The sequence below is a fragment of the Vanessa cardui genome, chromosome 16 (genome assembly GCF_905220365.1).
Source record: "Vanessa cardui chromosome 16, ilVanCard2.1, whole genome shotgun sequence".
Lineage (NCBI taxonomy): Eukaryota > Metazoa > Arthropoda > Insecta > Lepidoptera > Nymphalidae > Vanessa > Vanessa cardui.
Window position 1 is genome coordinate 4454207 of NC_061138.1, and position 25971 is coordinate 4480177.

Here is a 25971-nt window from a genome sequence, read left to right on the forward strand (position 1 = left end):
GTGGAGTGACGATATACGCAAGGCGGCAGGCAGGAGCTGGATGCGAGTAGCCGGAGAAAGACCACAGTGGCGTGCACTGGGAGAGGCCTATGTCCAACAGTGGACAAAAATAGGCTGTTGATGATGATGATGAGTCTATTCGATGGTAATTTATCACCAAAAATAAAGTATAATTTTAGAAATATTGCTTACATATTATTATTTGTAGATATTGCTTAAGATAGAAAATTGATTGTGTCAAATTCTTTTATGTTAATTAGGTTAATATCTATGTATTTACAATTTTAATATTATTTTTTAACTTAGTTATCAAGTATAATTATATTTATTGTGATTACTTGAATGTTATAATTTAAAAAATAAATTAAAGTCGCTATATACAACTTCAAAGCGTCGGTCTCGACGGAACGAGTCAGTCATAAAACGTTTGAGTACATTCCCCAAGTTACATACTTAACTTTGTATACATTTTTTCAAAAATTATTTTACGACGTCTTAGAATATTTATATTAACGCAAGGATTACTTTTGGGATTACTGTTGTAATGTAACTTAATATTTTCAGTATGAAAAATGATATCAAGATCCATACTGTATAAAAATTAAAATATAATTTAATGAAGTCGGCTTTTGCGAAAACTTTTAAACTGTCGCTTACAAGATTAAATTAAATTTAAAGTTGAGAATTTTAATCAGAAGAACCGGCAAGATACTCAGTAGTTAGTTTTTTCCTACTCTGTAAATCTCTTGTATTATTAAGTAAAAATCGTATTTATAGTCACTTAATGATTAAATTAAACCACCGATCCATCTGCAATCGCAAGATAACAATATAATTACGAAATCGTAAATAACATCAAAGCTGTCTTAATGGATTGATCAAATTATTGAAATGATTTATCTTTCCTTTGATTTCATTTATTTTCATTTTAACAACAATTAATGTATTGTGCTAATTTAAAAAAAAAAGATATGATGACAATCACACTGACTTGTTAACGTTCAAATGACAGATCTTAGTATAAACGTTTTCCGATTTGAATAGTGAGCTTGTCAGTGCAACTACAGATATAAAGGATAGTGTTTTGCAACCCATGGTTGGTGGCACATTGGTGATATGAGTAATCATTCATATTTCTTATAGCTTCAATATCTGTAAACAGTAGTGATCAGTGGGCATCAGATGGCTCATTTTCAATTTGCCTATTTATATGTCATAAAAAAATAACAAAAAACTCTGTAAATATGAGAAGTCTTTAACATTGTGACGATATAAATTACTTCATAAGTTTCTCGAAAGGAAAAGTCATCCATACTCCAATCATACCCATGTTGCAAATTTTGACCCGAAATATGTTCATTCACTATGTTTTCCTACTGTCGAACAAAATTGATACATTGTTGTTGTTGTTACTTTCTAAAAGATTGTAACCATTGCAAAGGAAACGCACTATAAGGAAATGTAGTATTAATAAAAATTTATAGAGTATTTCTTCAAGCACAGTTGTAGATGACAAAAGGATTGAATATAACTTGAAATGCACTTTCTTTGAGTCACTAATTGAAATCAACTTCTGAGTAGTCTTGATAGTTTATTGGTATTCCAATTTGTCTTCAATATTGTTAAAGGAATCGTTGTTACTTACATTTGTTACATTTACAAGTACCAGGATTATTTACTGATATTTATTATTATTGCTACTTTTATAGTATACTGTTTTTTTAACAAACATTTATTGTATATCACCATATGTTGGCAAAAAGTTTTGAGGTTAAATATAAGTGGCATGTCATTAATAAAAATGAAATTGATATCGCAAATAAAATAAAATTAACGTGCTATTTATAATGGAACATATTATTTTTAAAAGTAATATAATCACAGTTCATGTCTCTTACGAGTTTTAAATATTATTTTCGAATTTCCTACACGTCAAAAATACACGATCCTGAAATAAACTCGGTATTTTCACAACGCGTGCTTGGTACTTATCAATTTAAATTCAATCAATACTACAAAGTACATGAAAAACCGAAATAAACGAATAAACAAGATATAATGACAAAGTAAAAAAAATAATTATATCATATATATAATATGAGTACTGGACTAAAATATATCTCATACTCACAGGATAAAATAAAGAAACATATAAATGAAATGTAAAAAAAAAGGTAAGAGGTAAAATATTATATATATTGTGTTTCATAGCTTTGTAATATATGACGAGTATATATATAGTATGTATAGTGTTTATAAATATTTTATCGTATTAACTATGATAGAGAATGCTCTTTCAACTTTTTCTTCAATATAAAATGGACTTGCAACTGTAAATCCTTTTTACAAGCTTTTATTTAACTTGGAATGCCGGTCAGTTTATTTGGGTCAAATCTTTGAAGCCGAACCATTTATTCTTATCCCATGGATTTGAATTGGGTTAGTTCTGTATCGATTACAATGTATTTTTTCAGTAAGCATGACTTTTTTCCATTCCATACATTACTCCAGATGAAGGAACTCTTCAACGTTCAACAGCATCAACACTAAATGTCATTAGAAAACTTTGTTTTTAAAAAGTTTTTATTTATAATCTAAACCTTTTTCATAAATACTAAAGAAGCGCTGTTTTTCCATCTATCTGTTGCTTTTTTGCGGCTAAACTACTGAACCAAATATGATGAATTTGGTTATGAATATTGCTAGAACTTATCCTCCTTAAGTTTCTCCAGGAAAAATAATCTCTAAAACGTGAGAAAAGCTTCGGTCGACAGCTAGTTTACTGTGTTATATACATTAAATTTTGGTACGATTGTAAGCTGTGCAGTGGTTCCAAGATTAAAAAAAATTCTGACATAATACATAATATTGTAAGTCTGATCTAATTTCGGAAACAAACTTCATTATTTCCACATGGGAATTTAAAATTAATTTCAGTATAGCAACTAAAACGTTCATTTACTTCACGTTCTAGTTTTAAACTAAAACTGTCTCCGCTGAGTTAGACGTTTCTTTGTGTTCGAATTCTGTCTAAGTCGAACTATTTAGAAAATATTTTTAGTCTTAAAGAGAGAATCTAGGACGCGACTAAACTCCTGGCATTTTCGTCTTAACTAAGATCAATGATAGTTGTGTAAAAGTAACAACGATTTTTTTTTTATTTTTTGGAAGGAAGACGAGTTAATAGATCGCATGAAGGTGTGTGGTCCACCTTCGTTCATAATTACTGGTACTGGAAAGTATAAACTATCACTCCACCGCAAACGAGGAGATCAAAGATTTTCTTATCTGGTTTTCCCTTGTGACTCTAATCTTCGCATTTCAATCAATAATACGTATCACATCAAAGCACAATTTTCTTTATGATTTTTAATTTTCTTCGATACATATAAGATTATGCAAATATGTATGTATGTGCAAACATACATTTTCATTTATTACCAAATTACACCGAAGCCTAGTCGCCAGTTACATATAAAAATCGTAGTATCAATGTGAAATTTTGTTCGTAAATAATCTAACACTAGTATTTCGCACGCAATACATCGCGTTTATTTAACAGATCTTTTCAAATTTCGAAACCTATGACAGCCTTGTTTTGATTTAATGTCATTGTAAACTGACGACGTCTGTTCGCATGATTTACATTTGCTTTTTTTTTTTTGTATACAGCTATACCAACGCTCTCTATGTGGCCAGTAACTTTTTTATCTCTAAAATTAATTCAATTTAATAAATTGCAATCAAAAATTTTGTTAATTTTTCTATACATAGACTTGGAGGCTCTTCAAATCGATCTTCAGCGTGCAGCTGTCATCTCATAATCACTAGGGCAAAAATCGGCTTCCACTATTAATGTCTGTATATAAATTTTGAAGATTGTAAAAAGTAATTTGATTTAAATTGATTTTTTATGTTAACTCAATGATTGAGTGATAACAAGACATCAAAATCGAATAAGACTACAGTATAAGATAAATAGTCTTTGAGGTTCAATAATTTCATTAGCTTATTATATTATAGATGTTCATAGTTCTGATAAATCTGCAATTTCTACTCATATTGATGGGCTCTTATATATGACTAACAATAAGATAGTAAAGCCACATGACAGGTAAGTTGTATTACAATACATGAATGCTACGTTCGACGATTAAGTAAATATATAATACGGGTAAATTGAAACGTACCCGTCCACATATTCAGTCAATAGGTACGACGTACGCTTCTGTGAACTAAACCGATTATTGTTGCAGGCGTACAAATGCTTGTGTGGAGTACGCATTGTTTTAGACGAATAGAAATTGCATATTAGATTTGATAGTAAAACGATGAGCAGCTTGTGAATTTGCTTGCCTTATTTATTTATTACTAGACTTTAAGTTTTCTATACGATTATTATATATGTGGATTACTGACGTTACAATTATTTATTGTTGACATCTACATATTATATAAATTGTAATCGTTTAGTCTCTTCTGAAAATAAGAAGGAATAAATAATTCAGCATGAATATAAACCAACAAAAAAATAGTTGTTTTAAAAAAGAATTACAGATTAATAAGTGATGTCGTTTAAAATCTTTTGGTTATTCGCAATCACTCATCTGAAAAAGATTATAACGAACTCGCTTTGACTTGATTCTACCGAGTAAATATATATTTTACATTAAACTTAGTTTTTAACTTAGGATTAGTCCATCAGTGGTACAGAGTATTATTTTATTTATTTTATATTACATTAAACTTCCTCGATTACAGAATACAACACCGACGATGGTATTAAATAAATTGTTTTAGAAAATGAATACGGACGCGAACGTGCTCTTAAAATTAATCTTTCCTTATTTACGGAAATTGTAGACATGTGACGTGCCTACTAATTTAGAGTAACATCCCAATTCGAGAGATTGTTTTAATTTATTTCGAACGTAATGAATCATCATCATCATCATCATCAACAGCCTATTTTTGTCCACTGTTGGACATAGGCCTCTCCCAGTGCACGCCACTGTGGTCTTTCTCCGGCTACTCGCATCCAGCTCCTGCCTGCCGCCTTGCGTATATCGTCACTCCACCGTGCCTGAGGACGTCCTACACTACGTTTGCCGAGACGCGGTCTCCACTCTAGAACACGTTTTCCCCAACGGTTGTCGGTTCTACGACAAATATGACCAGCCCACTGCCACTTCAGCTTACTAATCCGGTGGGCTATGTCGATGACTTTGGTTCTTTGACGGATAACCTCATTTCTGATGCGATCCCTCAAAGAAACGCCGAGCATAGCCCTTTCCATAGCACGCTGAGCGACTTTAAGTTGGTGGACCAGCCTTGTCGTGAGTGTCCACGTTTCGGCTCCGTATGTCATGACGGGTAGGACGCACTGATTGAAGACTTTCGTCTTAAGGCACTGTGGGATCGACGATGTTAGGATTCGACGTAACTTCCCAAACGCTGCCCAACCCAGCTGAATTCTTCTATTCACCTCGTCCTCAAGGTTGTTTCTACCTAATCGCAGAGTCTGCCCGAGGTAGACATATTTTTGAACAACTTCGAGAACGGTACTGTGTATCGTAGTCGGTTCCGGTAGAACATGTTCATTGAACATGACCTTGGTTTTATCCAAGTTCATCCGTAGGCCGATACGCATAGAAGAATCAGCCAGCTCGTTCAGCATTTGTTGTAGGTCCTGCAGCGTTTCTGCCACGATGACGATGTCGTCTGCGAATCTCAAGTGAGAGATGTATTCGCCATTGATGTTAATGCCACGTCCTTTCCAGTTCAGCGTCTTGAACATATCCTCCATTGCATTAGTGAACAATTTGGGGGAAATAACGTCCCCTTGTCTCACTCCTCGATGCAATGGTATGGGATTTGTTTGCTGATTTTGTACTCGGACGGACATGGTGGCAGCTTCGTAGAGACATCTCATCACTTGGATGTATCGCCAATCAACTTGGCAACGCTGCAGGGACTCCAGAACAGCCCAGATTTCAACCGAGTCAAAGGCCTTCTCATAGTCCACGAATGCAAGACACAGGGGCCGATTATACTCATGGGACTTCTGTATAATCTGCCGCACTGTATGGATGTGGTCTATGGTGCCGTATCCGGTCCGAAACCCGGCCTGCTCCGGGGGTTGGAATTCGTCGAATCTTCGCGCAAGACGGTTCGTGATCACTCTTGAAAACAGCTTATAGATATGGCTCAGTAGGGATATGGGACGATAGTTCTTCAGCAGGGTTTTGTCTCCCTTTTTGAAGAACAGGACGACCACACTCCTACTCCACGCCTCCGGAGTTCTCCCTTCGAAGAGGACAGAGTTAAAAAGCGTCTGAAGTTCCCTAAGTACCGGTTTACCTCCCGCTTTTAATAGCTCTGTGGTAACGCCGTCCTCTCCAGGGGCTTTTCCATTTTTAAGCTGTCCAAGAGCAGTCTCGATTTCGCCAATACTGACTTCAGGCAGGTCTTCGGAGAAATGGCGTGTTAATGTAGCTCTAGGATCCTCATTTTCGGGATCAGGTCGAGATGCATGCGATGCGTATAACCGGCCGTAGAAGTCCTCTACTTCCGAAAGTACTGCCGGCTTAGAAGAAACGACTTCTCCACTTGCTGTGGTCAACTTCGTCAGGTGGCTCCTTCCAAGAGATTGTACGAACACCTTAGACCCCCGATTCTGCTCAATAGCTCTTTTTATTGCAAGAGTATTGGAGCACCGGAGGTCGTGTCGTACGCGCCTGCTGATCTCTTGGTTTAATTGCCGTTTCTCTGACGAAGTGACAGGTGGGTTTTCACGTCGTTTCTTCATGAGCCCCAAAGTCTCTTCCGAAAGGTTCGACTTCCTGCCCTTACGCTGCATGCCACAATATCTCGTGCCTTCTTCCCTGAGAATTCGAACTACATTTTCGAGGTTCTGGTTTACGTCCGTTGTGGTTTCCACGGCAGCGAATCGGTTCTCCAGGATTGACTGGAATGTTTCAGATCCCGCAATGGTTTGGAGCAGCTTTGGTCGGAGCGTGGACTTCATCAGACGGGCGCGCTCGGCCTTAAAATTGATATTCAGACAGCCTCGGAGGAGTCGGTGATCACTACCGGTATTGAACCTGTTAATCACTGAGACGTCTCTGAATATATGTCTCTTGTCCGTCATTATGAAGTCGATCTCGTTTTTCGTCATAGTGTCGGGGCTTTGCCACGTCCACTTCCTTTGCGGCTGCTTCTTGAAGAAGGAGTTCATCAAGAAGAGCCCCTCCCGTTCGAGGAAGTTGACAAGCATTTGCCCCCTATGATTCCTGCTTCCAAGTCCATGGGGTCCTACTACCGATTCGCTGCAGTTCTGTACTCCCACTTTAGCGTTGAAGTCCCCCATGACAACGTTGTAGTGGGTTTTCGTGGTGAAGTGGAGGGCCCTCGATATGTCATCGAATAATTCTTCCACTTCATCGTCCGAGTGTGTCGAGGTCGGTGCGTACGCTTGCACCACCTTGAGGCTGTACCTCTCGGTGAGCTTTATAATGAGGTACGCTACCCTGTTCGACACACTGGAGATTTCCACCACGTTGTCAACTAGGGACTTATTTACCAGAAACCCAACGCCACCTTGGGATTGTTGGTCACCCTCTCGGAAGTACATTAGGTGGCCCGATTCGAGGGTTACGGTGTCCTCTCCCTCTCTACGGACTTCACATAGCCCTAATATGTGCCACCTAATTTTCCCAAGTTCTACCTCAAGTTGCGCTAGATGCGAGTCAAGCCGTAGCGTGCGTCCGTTGTACGTCGCAAGGGTCAGTCGGTTGTGGTGGCCTCCCGTAGCCCGGTGATTCTTAGCACCCCCCGTCCCGCCGTTACCATCGTCGCCACCATGACGAGGAATAGCGGGGCTGCCGGGAACTGGGGGCCGTGGCTTGCGTGTGTGCTGTATGTGGAGGTTGTGCCCATAATCGCCACGCTGGGCAGGCGGGTTGGCGATCGCAGGGCGTAGCTTCTCGCACCGGTGACGCTGCTGCCCGTCACCGGCCTGTGGTATTTAGCTACGCCTATTATGTTGATGGTTATACCGCCATCAGTCGGTCGCCAGAGCCTCGTTTGCTGGTCGGCAGGATGCACCACGGGCAGGTGAGGTTGGCTTGGGGCACTAAGGTGTAGTTTGCGCCCCCTTACATCCCCAACGTAATGAATACCATACTATAAACAATTAAATTCGTTAACAAAACATTGAGCTTAATCAAATAATCATAATTATATTGGTTCTCAAATAACAGATAGTATGTATGATCTTAATATAGTTAATAGCAGAAATGCGTAAAAAAACTCTAAAAGCAAAGATAACTGTTTTTGGAAACATAAATATAACAACTAAATATAAAAATCGGTAAATATTCATAGGATGTTGCAGAGTTTTAATAAAAATAAGAGCCACTATTGGGCCAAGGCCTCATTTCCCTTTGAGGAGAAAGTTAGGAGCATATTCCACCACGCTGCTACAATAAGGGTTGGTGGATTCACATGTGACAGAATTTCGTTGAAATTAGACAAATGCAGGTTTCCTCACGATGTTTTCCTTGACAGTTCGAGATGAATTATTAACACAAATTAAGCATATGAAATTTTACTAGTGATGGCTTGAACCAGCATTCATCGATTAAGATGTGCGCGCTCTAATCATTGGGCCATCCCGGCTCTCTGAGTCTTGATAATAAAAATTATATTATGTACTCACCTCGAATAAGCGTTTGTCATTCTTGTCGAGCTTGCCTAGATACAGTTTTGCATCTTTCGGTATTTCTATTTCCGTTAATGGTCCTTCTATGCTACTGTATAACTGTTCATCGAATATGGCGCAATTATTGTATAATCTAAGTTTATTTTCTTCCACGCGTAGAAGTATGTTCGACCATGAATTTTCTTCAATATCATACAAAATATGTATGTTCGTATCCATAGTGCTGCTACTGAGGATCAGTTTAACGATTTTTTCATCGACTTTCTCAACACACAGACTTAGTTTATTATCATCTCCCGCTTTGATATTAAATAAACAAGACGATATAACTTTATTGAAATTCACGAGGGCATAAATTTCGAAGGGCGTAACGAGTTTATCATCCTTTATTTCAAATTTATCCAATGATACGGAAATTGGTTCATTTGTAATTAGTTTAATGGCACCATAAATGTCTGTCCCATTGACGCTGCTGTAACTGGCTGGTGTTATGGTGTTCAATACTTCGCTGAGTATGTCGTATTCATCTGTAAACAAAAAATCATATAGTATCAAAGTAACATGTCAATTTTTCCAATATATCGTTTATATTTTGATCAAATCAGATTGAACAATTTGAAACACTAGGGTGCTATTATCGAGATGCAAATAGTTGGAAATTGTTTAAATTAAAAAAAAAAAGAAACATTTCATTTCAGCACAGCACATTTTCGTTTATAATTCATATAATGAATGAATATGCTTATAAGAATGTAAAAATAATTGAATTTTTTTCACAATTTGAGTTGTCATAATGTGTTTTTGTGAGTGCTGTGTCAAAAATATAATTATGTCACCTTTTTTTTCATTTAATTTGTTATGTACCTAACAACGCTTACAACTTAAATTAGTAATTAATCGTGCACATAAATTATTAGGTTTTTTTTTTTAAATAAATATCAGTTTATTTTCGAAGGCGCACCAAGAATATCCATATTATAAAGCAAATAAATTAGTGAGGCTTGTAAATAAATACGATTGAACACGGTTCAAGACGCACCCTCGTATTTGAAGAACTGTTTTAAGTAATCTTGATCGAATACTAATGCCACGAGTCACGCCAGCCTGTGTTACAAGCTAAATATAATATAGTTATTAGGAAAATTTAATGGAAATAGCTACACTATTGTTGTCAGTGACATTCCTTGTAAGGATGACCTTGAGGATCAAGTCTGTTCAATTATGCTATTATTGTATTTGCTTATATCACGTAATGAGAAAGTTCAAATATATTTATCCTTATACATGTATTATATATCCGATCTTTATTTATATACTCGCAAGCGACGTAATATGTTAACGCTAATCATATATGTACACGACAATAAAAATAAAATATATTTTACTTCATGAATGTATTTTTTTCTATGTTAATTTTATATTTTTATGATAATTATTATAATTCTTAAGCAGTCCCGAGTAGCACGTATGATTGAAGCTTATTGTTAAACAATAATTATACTGGGAACTTGATAAGAATATTCAGCTTTAAATAATAACTAAATCAAATGTATAATAGTGTTTAATACTAATTTGTATGTCAAATTCGGAATTACCTGACCGCTTGGGCTATTTCGTCTTGCACTAGCTTTATATGACAGGTCATTGAATATTAATAATTTAAACAAGAAAACTTTATTTTTTACTTTACAAAAAAGTAATACATATGATCATACTAATACTTACATTTCACAGTATCCGTGTGTAATTCTGTAAGGCAGCCGATTAACCTGTAAAAGAAATCGAACCGTTAGATCAAAAGTAATTTTCGTTACAAGTAACTAGAGAAAGTTTCATTAAAGGACTTTTTTTTAAATTTGGAATCGCCAGGCACAAGTCAATATATTGTTAATATTTCTATAAATTACAGAATATTCTAAAAGTAATAACTTCTTTTTATTAACTGGTAATCCGATCAGATTATTTTTGAATATATATTAACCGAACATTTCCAAAATTACTATTTCCTTGGCAATTTCGTTGGCAATCAGCTTATAACGGAAATAATATTATTACATCCGTATAATCTAATTATTATATCTCGATGTAAACGGAATTGTTTATTTGCGGAAATAAATATTGTCTGTTAAGAGAAGAATATTTTATACAATTATTTATGAATGAGATTCGAGAACCTTGCCTTTATTGATATTCAATTGTTTAGGATAATCAAACTAATTGATCCATATTTTACTGTTAAATTATAATCCATTTATAATAAATATAAATGTAAAATGAGAGCCAAGTTCAGTATTATGAAATATACCTTGGTTGTTGACTTCAACGACAAAAGAAGTGAGATCTAAATGGGTACCAAGTTCCATTATCCTTCCTGAAATTCATTTAATACTACATAAAATAACATTTCTCCTTATAACTTAGAATAATGTTTTGTAGGGGCCCGTGTAATTTCACAAGGGCCTTATAATGACAAATCCAAAGTATCGCATTCTCGACTAGCAATCGCCCGCGGTTACCATCGCCTTTTAGGGAGTTGGTTGTCATGTGTTTGGCAAAAAATTACCCTATGTTTTTCCTCAGAGTTCTAGTTTGCTTCATACCAAATTTCATCAAATTCGGTTCATTGGTTTGGTATTGAAAGACACACAGACAGACAGAGTTACTTTCACATTTATAATATTAGGTTGGGGAAAAAGTCTTTTCGCATATAGTATGTATGAACTTGTAATAAAATCTCTTTGGCTATACCATTTGTATCTGGCTGGTTTTGGTATCATTAAAAAGTTTTAATTTTAAAGAAGGCACTTCCAAATTCAAGTTAGGAATTTGTGTGATTTTCATTTGTTTTTGTTGTTGTTAAAATTAGTGAATCTAAAGAAGAAATTCGATACATTTTAAAATTTTACTATAAAAAAGGTAAAAATGCAACACAAGCCGCGAAAAAAATTTGTGATATTTATGGACCTACTACAGTATCTGTGAGAGTAGCGCAAGTTTGGTTTAAGCGTTTTCAAGCCGGAAATTTTGATATCAAAGATGCATCTCGCTCTGGTCGCCCTGTTACGGACAAAATTGATGCCATTTTTGAAAAAGTGGAGCAAGATCGGCATATTAGTAGTTACAATGTAGCTGAAGAACTGGCAATTGACCACAAAACGGTTTTGACTCATTTGAATAAAGCTGGGTACACAAAAAAGCTCGATATATGGGTGCCTCATGAACTCACTGAAAGAAACCTAATGAACCGTGTACTCATTTGTGATTCTTTATTACGACGTAATGAAACCGAACCATTTTTGAAGAAGCTGATAACTGATGATGAAAAGTGGATCACATACGACAAGAACGTGCGAAAAAGATCGTGGTCAAAGGCCGGTCAAGCTTCACAGACTGTGGCAAAACCCGGATTAACTCGCAACAAGGTAATGCTGTGTGTATGGTGGGATTGGAAGGGCATCATTCATTATGAGCTGTTACCGCCCGGCAGGACCATCGATTCAGAACTGTATTGCGAACAATTGATGAGATTGAAGCAAGAAATTGAGAGAAAGCGGCCAGAATTGATCAACAGAAGGGGTGTGGTTTTTCACCATGACAACGCTAGACCTCACACATCTTTAGCCACTCAAAAAAAATTACTAGAGTTTGGCTGGGAGGTATTAATGCATCCGCCGTATAGTCCTGACCTTGCACCTTCAGATTTTCATCTGTTTCGGTCTCTGCAGAATTCCTTAGGCAGTGTCAGGTTAACATCACGAGAGGACTGCCAAAACCACTTGTCGCAGTTTTTCGATCAGAAGCCCCAAAATTTTTACAGCAATGGGATCATGTCACTACCAACAAGATGGCAAAAAGTTATGGAACAAAATGGCACCTACATACTTTAGTCAAATGTAAATAAACTATAAAAAAAAACTTTTTGAATTTTCATATAAAATACGAAGAAACTTTTTCCCCAACCTATTATTACTATAGATTCTCGACGTACAAAAATGAACCAAGTTTTTTGTCTCCGATGAAGCTAAAAAGTTGGCAAGTCATTAATTATGTTCAGAAAAACAATTTACACACACATACTCACAATCACCCACACACACATAATCCATATGCTGATATGGCGCTTCTGTATATGTGATATACGAGTACATTGTTAATGTCAAATATACTCCCTTATTTGGTCTTACTATACGAAATCATTACAATATATGAAGTTATTAAAAATTTAAATTATATAGGGTTATGGAAACTTTGTACGGTTTTTGTTGAAACCGGTAACAACTGGAAAATACAAATTAACTGACCAAATTAAAAAGTAATGATGGGAGCGATACTTCATCAAACAATACATCACTTTCAAATATAGAACGCCATAATTATTCACGGATCAATTTAACTAATTAAAATGGATGGGATGCGTAGGTAATTAAGAATATTTCCAACTAACTCAAAGTAATTGGTGCTGCTCAACGGAACAGCCGTTTCGACGTTTCCGAGTTAATTTTCGGCGTTTATTTTTGTTTTGTTGCGGGGAGACTTCGCTGCGGTCGGTTTGAACTTTATTTAAGCTAAAAAGATTGAAGTGAACTTTTGAACGCTTATGGGATTTCATTTGGAAGGATTCATTATATTGTTAAAATTTTAGTTCAGCTGTCAGGTCCCTCAGACTTATCTAACTAGACTATATCTAGGCTCTAGAACTGAGATATACATGTACTACGTATATGTGATATCTCAGTTCTAGAGCTGAGATGGCTCAGTGGTTAGAACAAGTGCATCTTAACTGATGGTTGCGGGCTCAAACTCAGGCAAACACCACTGAATTTGATGTGCTCAATTTGTATTTATGTGCTTAGTGATGAAGTAAAAACGTGCATGTGTCTAATTTCATCGAAATTCTACCATATAGGCATACCACCAACCCTCATTGGAATCGCGTGGTGGAATATGTTGCAAACCATCTCTTCAATGAGAGAGGAGGCCTTAGCCCAACAGTAGGAAATACTGTACTGTATGTGATAGACATAACCAACAGCTGCATTGTGCAGTTTTACTGGCATTAAACGTTTCTATGTTTAATTGTCTATTGAAGCATGAGGGTTAGGATAAATAATATACCGTAATGGGAAACCGTATGACGCTCCCTATGTTCCCTCATGCTCTCGCAACCTTCTAATCTCCCGTGCATACGTGACGAGTATCGAATACATTAATAGCGTAAGCCGATTTTGATCCTGGTGGTTATGGGACGATACGTACAATACTTACACATAAAAAAGGTTATACTTTTATTTCGAAGAGCTCCAGTCGTACGTGTGTAAAAAATTAAAGATGATCCTTGATTTTATTGTAATGTATTAAGTTAAATTTGTAAATAAATAATATTTCATAATTTTAGCACTAAAGTATCAAAGTTACTTGCGGATTACATTTAAACTAAATCAAATTTTCTAAAAAAACTGTTAAATAAACCCAAAGCTTCGTAGGAGACCCGCTAATACTGTATACAAAACATCCGCAAAATTCGTCATTAAAACTCAATGAATTGACAGTTCGACGGGCAGCCATGTTTGATGTTTACGGATGCGTTCGGAAAGTGATCTAAATAATTAAATAAAAAATAATAATTTAATACATGGGTACGTTAATCATCCTTTTTATATTTATATTTATTTAGTTTTATTATTTAACTCGAGCAAAGCGGTATTTTAAAAGTAAATTTTATTGATTGAATTAACTCTTTAATTGTAATGTATTTCAATAACGCACACTTTCTATTTTGGTTCAGCAATATTTCCCTTTCACTATTAACCTCTTAGTAGAAACTTTGCGTTTCTACTAACAATCGACTATTATATGTTTGAAAAGGAACCATTATGATATGTACAGTCGGGGTAAGTAAAGGTTCGTCACCGTAAGGTCTATATTCGTGTGCTCAATATGGGCGATAATCTGCTTTACCGATCGGGAATGACATATTGCGTCGCTATGATTGGATGTTTAGCTTCAAAAGGTACCAAGAGTTTAAGACTTCATAAAGGAATTATTATTAATTTGAAAACTGACAAAGGTTTTCTCACTCTGACTGTACTTGTTTTACTTATTATATAAATATCTATACAATAATATTTTAAGTATGTTATATTTAAATAAATGGTTAAAATAAACCGGATACGTCTAATCTAAAATCCTTAATGTACAAATAACAAAATCAGTGCTATCTCAAATTACGAACCAGTTTAATTAAGGCGTGTTTTGAATATTATAATAGCGTTCATGACTCTTGAAAGCGTCATTTTACGGTAGGCAATTTCGCTGTAGTTACGAAATTTATTACTGTTTCGCACTGAGGTTGTAAAGAAATTTGAACAAATAATTTGTATGCCTACTGCAGTGTGATTCACATTCACATTTTAAGAATTCACTTTTGAAATTTTGACAACTGACTTACAGTGATATGACATTTCGATACTTGACGAAGGTTCCTTATCCCATATACTGTTTTCTTTCCCTAAACTCCTCCAATCCGTATATAACGTTCTCCCTCCCAAAGTTCCTCGCCCTATTAATGTTGAATATTTGTTAATGTGTGTGTTTAGTCCACTTTGTAAATTATTATGTAAATATATTGAGCATAATAAAATTAAGTTGTAAATTTTCATGTGATCGTTCTTATATGTTGTCTTAATAATAATGTTATATATTTATCTAATTATTTATTATTGTATTGTTTTAGGTTATGGGTTTAAAAAGAGTCTACCACTTTTGTGCCCTAAAAATTAAATTAAGCCTGCAATCTCGACTGCACCGTTCAATCTCCATCGTGTCATCTCCATCGCACGTGACATTGGCGACATAATCTGTGCCCTCTTCGCACAACTAAAAGCCATAAAAAATATATATAATTATTACAGTCAATGTCACATTTCACATTCGCGTTCTGCGATGAGATTCGAGTTTCTTTTTACAGAATATCCCTTCTGCTCAGTATTGTTTCGGCTCCAGTGTTAAATTTCAAGTCAATCTGGTTATATGGAACTCGTTTAAAAATCTCTTGTAAGATTTGAATCACGTGCTCGGAACAAGTATGAAATTAAATCTTGTTAACATTTCTTTGTTTAACAATAGCGTAAGAACTGCCAATTAAGCTTATAATATAAATAGATAATATTATAACTATATGCTACCTCACGCTTAAACTGCTGAACAGATTTAGATGAAATTTAGCATGGAGATAGTTTGACTCCCGGAAAAGAAATGGCTACTATTTTAATTTACCTATCGAGGGAATAAAATGGGGTACATAAATGGTTTGTGTGCTATAATGGCTCGGGTAAAGCTGCAGGTTTAGCTAGTACGTTTCTATATTGCTATTATATATAACAACTATATAAATAAATACAGTAAAAATTTCAATTTTTTGTATATAGCGCGTTATTTATAGGTTTCTAAATATATATAATATTATACTATTATCAAAGTGCTTGTTAAATCGATTTGAATATGTAATATTTAAATTTATCGATTGTTGATTTATTGATATAAGATTTTAAATTTTAATATAATTTATGTTGCAAATAAAACTCGAGCTCATGTTTTTAATTCGAAAATATTAAAATACCTCCCAGGCCACACGGTTGTATGTGCAAGCGACGTGTTACGTCATGTGACGTCACTCGTAGAGATGTACCGATAGTTTTAGTTGATATTATGGAACAATCGACAATGGTAAGTTCCATTTACGTCCAAGAGGAAATTTTTAGGAAATTTGTATTCTCGTTTAAAACCATCCAGAATTTTTGCGTATTTAGTAACAAATATCCGAATATTTTATCGTGAAAGTAAAATTAAAATCACGGATTTGATAATGTATTGAAAAATGAGCTAAATATCTGTATTTAGCCGTCTTTAATTAGCAGAGAGATATAATACCGAAGCTTAGATGGTAGCCATTAGTAATTTTGAACTCAATATAACTGAAGAATATTATTTTAAGAGTAATCATAGTAATTATATACCCAAGATCATTAATTACGTAAATCAAGAGCTTTGGTCAATTTTCATAAAGTAGTTTTCCAATTTATAAAGAAATGAAAAGAAAATATTTAATTTATAATCACTATGTATCATCGTCACATTAGGTAGTCGTGCTATTATCATAGTTTTAAATAATCAATATCAAAATCAAAATATACTTTATTCAAGTAGACTTTTACAAGCACTTTTGAATCGTCATTTAACAAGTATTTTAAGTAAAGTTAATACCGATTCGGAAAGTAGGTCCAACCGAGAAGAACCGGCAAGAAACTCAGTGGTTACTCTTTTTCACCATTTAAGTCAGTGTTAAATAATAAATGACTTGACATTTATAGGTGGACCAATTATTTACCTACATTAAATGGACATACATTTATGGTCATTATAATCAATCAATCAATTCAAGTAGACCTTTGCTAGCACTTTGAATCATCAACTTTATTAAGTAAAGGTACCACCGGTTCAGAATGTAGATTCTACCGAGATGCAAAACAACATTTAAATAAGGCCAAAAAAAACGTAAAATACTATTATTAAAAGAGGTCACATTACAAATATATAAGCTGTATATTGAGATTTTTTTCCAACGTAGAATACATATTTTTTTATTTATTATCATTCAAAATGAAAAATTAAAAATGCTTGTTGTGTATTTGTATATGCCTATTTGAATATATAATATTGAAATTTAAAATTATATAGCTTGTCGGTTAGTTCATAAAATATTAAAAAAATATAAAAATTAAAAGAGGTTGTGTTTTTATTACATGATTATTACATTATTAATCGTTGAAAATCATTCAAGATTTATCTAATTTCGATATTCAAATTAATTTAAAGTTGCTAAATTTCATTAGCAACATTATGGGGACATTTTATGCGTAATCACGATACGAGCATAGACTGAAATCATTTGCTCCTGTTGATATTTTAGTCGTAAATGAAATTGCTTTCATGTTAAATTAAATTAGATATTCGTATGAGGGCTGATGGAGGTCGCGGGGGGTATTAATTTACCTGTATTTAGTTTCCTTAGTGAAAGCGTATTATTAAATAATTTAACAGGATCAATGAGAATCGTGGAACGACTTTTGATATTAAGAATACCGTAATTTCGTTTGAATATTATATCGGCTTGATTATCTTTAAGATTCATAATCTGTAACTTCATCTTTATGGTTGTTTATTTATTCAACGCCGTTCGTTCGTTTTACGTCAGAACGACTTTTTTTAACGATCGTTATAGGTTTTTAGGGAGAGAAAAATTCGAGAAGATTCCCGTAAAAGTGAGAAAATTCGCAAATAATTGGAACTTTTATTATGGAATCTGTGAATGGTTTAAGTTTAATAAGTCAACGTCCTGTTCTATCGGGTCAGTAAGTCAGTTTTATACGTATTGACGACTGTTACTGGTAACCTTCATTGGTACTCTTCTTTAAGTCGAGATGGTCCAGTTGTTAGAACACGTGCATCTTAACCGATGATTTCGGGTTCAAACCTTGGCTTGCCCAGGCAAGCACCGCTGATTCATGTGCTTAATTTGTAAAAAACATCGTGAGGAAACCTGCATGTGACAAATTTCATAAAAATTCTGCCACTTGTGTATTCCACTAACCCGCATTGGAACAGCGTGGTGGAATATGTTCCAAACCTTCTCCTCAAAGGGAGAGGAGGCCTTTAGCCCAGCAGTGGGAATTTACAGGCTGTTGTTGTTGTTGTTTAAAAATGTATATAGACATTGGAATGGATTAAAAAGTTAATCTATCTCTATCTCTTTCTCTAACAAGCAGAGTCGTAAAGCTGTTAAATAAGTTAAAAAGAAAAAGAATAACAACCAGAGCTCCGTTATGTAAGTCGTAAGACCAAAAGAATGCAAGGTGTAGGCGTGGTTTAGTTCACCCTCGCCTTGCTTTAAGGAAGCGAAAGTACTTCGTAGCTATCCAATATAGCTATCAAAGAGGTCTCGAGAACATGAAGCATTATTAAATAGCGTTTTGCACTGAAACTACTTTAAAAAAGGAATTGCTAGAATTTCGAGTCATTTTTTGTCATATTAATGTTAGTCTTTTATATCATTTGTTTTTTTGATTATGTATAATGTTACATGACGTAATTTATTTTGAAAATAGTTGTTATTTGCACAGGCGGTTGTTTGTTGATTTTGCTAAATTAGGTTATTTTTTTTTATTCCATTTCTTTCGTCACAACACCTTATTATGAATTTGATAAAAATAAGTATTTATGATAATGTTTTAATTTGCTATAAACATCCCAACATAATACATCATAGTATTACTGTTTTATAAGAGAAGTTAGTTAGTCTAAACAGTGTCTCAGCATATCCGTTATCGAATAGAGCCAGGCTTTGTATAAACTCGTGAGACTAGGTTAGGTTAGACTTAGGATGAGATCAACTTCGTTGCGAGGCTGCATAAGCCTGTAAATGTCCCGCGACTGGGCTAAGGCTTCTTTGGAGATAATTATAAAGAAGAAATGAACTAGTTACTTTAGCAGAGTCTTTTCAACATTCGTAGTAACAAAACAATATTCCAATTCACGCAGTTTTTTACTAAAAGCATTTTCTTTACTAAAAGTAAATGTATGAAATAAATTGTAATTATCGGATTAAATATTTTTGCTGATAGTGTTTCATTTCGTATTACATATTACTGGTATTGCATGCCTTAGATCCAGAAATCAATATAATTATTCGTTTCAGAGATAATACATAATAAAAAATAAATAAAATTAAAATTTTAGTTCGTAAAAACGTAAATTTTAAAAACATATTCACTATCAAAGACTTTACCAAAAATTATGTGTATTAAGGTTTTTGTTTGAAAAATTATAATCATTTTTATTCATGAAAATATGGAAATTCATATGTATGATACACAGAAAGATGAAAGCGTAATTGATGCTTAGTAAGATGCTTTTATACTGAAATAAAAGGAAAAAAATGAGCAACGCACGTCTGGTTATGCCGTTCATTTCAAAAAAACCACGTTGCTTCGACTTTGTTCGTGGGAATATGGTCATTTTTTATTTTGGGTTACTACTACATAATATATGTATACATATCTTATTAATGCATACACGTACATATTAGTGGATGATATATCTCAAGGGTGTGTTCACAAAATATTGAAAAGGATATAATAAAGTAACAGCCTGTACATTATCCACTGCTGGGCTAAGGCCTTCTCTTCTTTGGAACATAATAATGGCAGCGCGCTGTTCCAATGCAGGTTGATGGAATGCACATGTGGCTGAATTTCGATGAAATTTGACACATGCAGGTAGTACGAGATGAATTATAAACACAAATTAAGCACATATAAATAGTGGTGCTTGCCTGGGCTTGAACCCGAAATCATCGGTTAAGATGAACGCGTTGTAACGATTTTTTTAAAGGATGGACTAAGTAATCCTGTATATTGTGATTAAGCTGCCTCATTGACTTAGTAGAAATGTCATCTAGGCTGCAAACTTCTAGGTCTTGTATTCGAGTTAGACTAAAACAAAATAACAAGTTAAGTATGTATAGTACAGTTTCGAAAGTTAGGAATGTAAGGTGCAATCCTGAATGTCGGAAAGCACATGATATTGTTGACCTTGCGCGTGATATCTGCCCTGTTTTCTATACGTTTTGTTATAAATTGGTCATTTCTTATTTATTCTACTTAAACTATGAGTGCGATAATATAGGATGCACTTGGGTACATTTGTGCTTTAATATGTCCCGTGTTGATAGTTTTCGAGATTAGCCACTTTTGAGAAAATACAAGACGAAATCAATATATACAAGTTTTTTTTTGTGGACAAAGAATAATCCCCAGTAAACGCTCCACGAAAATACAGACAAAGGTGAGCCAGGAAGCAAGGTTTAAAAATACCAGATAACTGTAACTTGACTGGGAGCGGGCCTGCTCGGAAGGCGAATTGCCTCGAATGGTTAGGAAGGAACATAGATTAAACATTACTAATAATAATAATAATTGTAATTAATAAATATAACATTTAGGGTTTATAAATATTAATTAATTAGATACTTAATTTGTAAAATGTATACACAGACAGTAGCTAGATGCATTTTAATTATATATATAGACGTAACAGGAATTTCGTTTACATCATGACCTGAATACAAAACTACTGGGACAAAAAGATACAAAGGCAGGCGGAATTGTAACATTATGTCATACGACGTCCATTTCTTGTCGTGCTTTGATTAAACATTTCACTTTGTGGACATCACTTTGATGGCAGTTTGGCTAAAATGAAAAGTGAGGTGCCCGTATGGAATAGACGTTTAAAACAAGTGCAATATAAATTTGTTGCTTTGCAATGTATGCTTATTGATTTATCGAGTACGCATTCTTATGATACATTTTTAGTCTTAAGTTGTTTTTAAAATATGAGTAGGCGCTCGGGCCACTGGGCTTAATTATAGTAGGTAAGTGGTTAGTCCTTTTAGGATACGATAATTATCATTGTTTTATTTTGTTGTTTTTTTTTTAGATTAGGTTAGTAGTTGTAATTACTTTTGTTGTATTAATTTTTATTCTTTTTATTGTGTTTCGTGTCGTATTAAACATTTATTTCTTTCTTTCTTGCATCATTACAGTAAGAAATATAAACCATTTCTTATATCGCCAATGTGATACTGACTCTGCCAAATGTTATACCTATACATACGTAAGAGACTTGTGCCAAGATACACTGCATCTATACTCTTTAAAAAAAATAAAAGAAAAAAAAAATGAGTAATGTTCTTAATATGTTCAAATATATCTGGTAAATAAACATTTGATTTGGCTAAATGTATGTTATTCGTGTATAGAATTTATATGAAGATGAAAAAAAAACATCAAGAGGCAAATCTGATATTAGTATGAAGTGCAAAAATACTCACTATTTTATTTTTAATTATCGATTCGGTTACATTGTTAACCTATTCATACTCCAGCTTGTAATCATAAATATCTTTTTCGAAACTATAAAACATGATCATCATTTTCGTAATATTTTACGGTATCTACTTAATGTTAAAACTTTAACGATACCTAATAATTTAGACTCGAGCTTTTCCCTTTTGTTCGTAACTTTTCATTGACGTATTGACTCCCTGTTAATACGTCAATGATAAGAAAGGCTAAATAATTAAATTCAGAGAAATATATAATATTTATATTTTCGTTTCTCTGAACTCCAGATTGTGATTCTTCCTTTTTGGCACTGAACCAATTTATAGTGTAAATAGAATCTGATTCATATATATAGAATTTGTAAATAATTAGATGTTGTCACCTCTCAGATCCTAGCTATAGAATTTGGTTTCGATAAAATACATATTCAATTGGAATGTAATAATTTATATTAAGATTGTAATTTACATGGTTATTTTTATTACTAAAGTTAATAATTTCGGGATATTTACCACGTTTTTTATTTTTATTCGAGACTGAACAGTCTTGTGAACACGACTCTTGTAGATAATGTCGAAATATCGAGCTCCACCGAATAAAAATACCTTAAACAAAATGTTACAGTTCCAATGATTATAAGCGGTGGTGACAAATCAGCAACAACTCTTTTCCCAGTCCGTCAAGTATTTGAAAAATCAAATCTCACGAAATATACAAAACTGATTGTTGTACAACTGTATTATTTTAGTTTATATTTTCAGAACGGACATAGGCTGTGCGAGTGTACGATATGTTTATGTGTTGCATATTTTTTGAGATATAGTATTTTTTTACGTTAACGTATTTGGACAGAAAATTGTCGATTCGAGCGCTTTCGAAGTGAACGCTGCCAAAATATAACACACACAAAAAATGTATGAAATATTTGTAGATCTGAATGGATAGATGGAAATGCTTACATGAGAATCAATGACAGCATTCATCTATTTTTTTTTTTAGATAAGTAACATATACAATGTAAATCTATTTGTAAATATAGACAACTGTATCAAAACATCTATATCACATTCGTTGTAGGTTTGCTGTTTTATAGATAACATATGCATTATTTTTACTAGTTGCAATTGCTTGACCTGATATAAGACAGGAGATACAGGAGAGTCGGGACAGGGTAAGTTTAGAAAACTATTAAATTAATAGAAGAGCGTTTCTTAAATTAAACATTTGTAATCTTCTTAATACTTCATGTATTATAAACTAGAGCGCTAATGAGCGATAGCAGTGACACAAAATACAATACTATATAAGAACGTCATGCCGTTTGCCGACACGACATACGCAGTGGCGGATTTACAAATCTGTTGCTAGTAGGCTAGTAGGCTATTCAATTTTTGTCGCCCCTACTTTTTTTTGCAACATTTATAATTTGAGTTCTATCGCCCTCATTACATCGGTTTTTCCCGTTATTAATATGATTATAAACTAGGTGATATTCCTGTCAGTTACTAGATTATGTTTCGAACCCGCTATGTAGTGACGAGTATACGGATTACGGACGTAATGTGTATACATGTAATTATAAGTTTTTTTTTTAAATTTCTGTATGATAATAACAAATTTGGGCTAAATTTGCCGTCCCTCTAAATCTGGCGCCCTAGGCTCCAGCCTACTTAGCCTATTGGTAAATCCGCCACTGGACATACAAATCGGCCTTACACCTCAAGCGCGCAGAATATAAAACAACACCATTTATATTCTACAATTTAAAGTAGGAAAACTGTGGATAGTATAGAAATTATTAAAGAAATATCAATATTTAAGTTAATATAAATTAAATGGAGTGTGTTTATCCAAATTTCAATAGTCTACGTGCCTGAAATTTTGCTAGAATATTCTTCAAAAAACGATCTTTATAAACGACATAATTTCGATTTTTCCGTTTTCTATAATATTATTATTAGCTTGAAATTTATATATGTCTCATCTTTGATTTTGTCTTCGAATAGAACTCATACTATAATACTTATATACTTGTTTTGCTTTCTAAATAAATGTGCATTAAACTTTGATTATAATAGTTAGAAAATTCACGTCACAAACGGATTACTATTAATTAGTGAATTCTAGAACGTTCCTTAGTGTCTTCGTAATTTCTTTGATTGTACTGTTTTTGAATTAAATTTGACCATAGTTATTATAGCAATGGTATTCTTATACGTAAAATCTTAGACAAAAAAAAAATACATACAGAAATATCTTTCGAAAGCAAAGGTCAATTACACAAATATGCATCTAGACGTGCTAGCCATCTAATACTGCCTAAAACTAGAACTAAGAGTGGAAAAAGGATGATTATTTTTGGGGGAGCAAAACTTTATAACCATTTACATAAACAAGTAAAAACTCTCACAAGTTTTTCTATGTTTAAATCTCGACTTTATAACCATATTCTGTGTAACGACTCTCTGTTAAAATAATTAATTGAAACTGTTATCTCATCTGTTATGCTGATCCGAACGAATTATTATATTTATAAGTTAGATATAAGTTCTGATGTAAATGACGTTGTCGTAATGAGAATAAAGTTCTTTAAACTGAATGGTGGAAGTTTCTAATACAAGTTATTGGGAAATTGTTGAAAAAGAATATCGTAATGAAAAATTATTTCTCAAATGAATTTATATGGAGCGATGTGAAAAGGATTGAACCAGTGATTTATTATAACTAAATTTATATTAAAAGCATGAATCGAGATTCCCGTCCTAAGTATCTTTCATGTCAATTTTAATGAAGTCTGGTCTGGTTTAAATTATAGAGCGAGCAAACACAGTCTCGGTTTGCACTTCAATTATAATTTTATTACATTATTTTTTTAACTAATTTGATTTTTGAGCAAATATTTGTATATAATTATCAATCAAGAGTATATCTATAAAATCAAAGTCAAAATATACTAATAATGTTATTCAATTAGGGTTTTACAAGCACTTTGGAATCGTCATTTAAAATCTATATTAAGTGATGCTACCACCGGTTTCAATAGGAGATTCTACCGAGAGGAACCGGCAAGAAACTAAGTAGGTTTTTTACTCTCAGGTCTGAGGTATCAAATTCCGAACCGGTTGTAGAGTTTTGACTATCAATAAGCAAGTGTAAACACTTCTATATTGAATAAATATTTTTGTCTTTAACTTTTGACTTCACTAAAATATTGTGAAGATAATAAAGTCTCAGTTTAAGTATTAAATAAATCTGTTTTCAAATTAATATTTTGTTAGCGAGATGAATTATTAACATCACAGACGAAAGCAAGAGCTGAAATGGCCCAGTGGTTGGTGTTTATAATTCATCTCGTGCTCGGCGGTGAAGGAAAACATCGGAAGAAAACTTGCATAGGTATGGTTAATTTCATCGAAATTGTGCCACATATACATTCCACCAACCCGCATTGGAACAGCGTAATATATGTTCCAAACACTCTCCTTGAAGGGAGAGGAGGAGTTATCCCAGCTGTGGGATATTTACAGGCTGTTACTTTATTTTACTATAATCGAAAGCTCGAGATGACAAGAAATCGTCTAAATCTAGATAAGTTGAGTAAGAACACGTAGGAGTCGTTACCTCTCTGTGTATAGTCTTACTGCAATTACTTGATGCCATGAGTCAAATTCCCATATAAGTATATATGAAACTTAATTGAAGCTTTGTACTCTACCTTAATAAGGATACCTTGCTCATAACGTTAAACTACATCGTTATTTTTAATTAGATATCTAACTTTAACTTTATAAGCGACTTAATAATTTTATAAAATAATTAATGAATTTGAGAAATGAATTCAAAGAAGTGTTTAATTGTGTATTTTTATGGCTAAGCTTTCCATTTATTGTGTGTACACCATGTTTTACAAATGTTAAAGTAAACTAAACCGATTTAGATGAAACTTAGTATGAAAATAGTCAAAGGCGACTTTTTATATTCACCCTGAGAGGGTAAATTCGAGATTTGTGTGCTATTGGTATAGTTTATCAATTTTGCGAAGATAAAAATTTAGGTAGTTAGTAATATATATTTTTTAAGATGATACCTGTACCTATACTTCATACATTTGTTATGTGAGCACTAGAACTATTCTGTATGAACAAACTCGGGTCTCACCGCAGAACACAATCGTGATGTATGTTATTATAGCAAAGCATTAATAATTCATTATAATATTCCAAAGATGCATCAAAATATCTTATCACCGTAACAGGGGATTTGAACCCAAAACTTTAACAACTGCTA

The 25971-nt window shown here is 33.6% G+C and overlaps 1 protein-coding gene across 7 annotated transcripts in view; it reads right to left on the minus strand.

Moving 5' to 3' along the window:
• LOC124536242 (collagen alpha-1(XVIII) chain-like) overlaps positions 1 to 25971 on the minus strand; it is a 119962-nt gene that overhangs the window by 48128 nt on the left and 45863 nt on the right. For all 7 annotated transcript variants that reach the window (XM_047112750.1, XM_047112747.1, XM_047112748.1 and 4 more), the window contains exons 2-3: positions 10448 to 10491; positions 8720 to 9249 (exon numbers count right to left, since the gene is read on the minus strand). In XM_047112750.1, coding sequence (XP_046968706.1) covers positions 8720 to 9249; positions 10448 to 10491 — 574 coding nt within the window. The remainder of the gene's footprint in view (positions 1 to 8719; positions 9250 to 10447; positions 10492 to 25971) is intronic.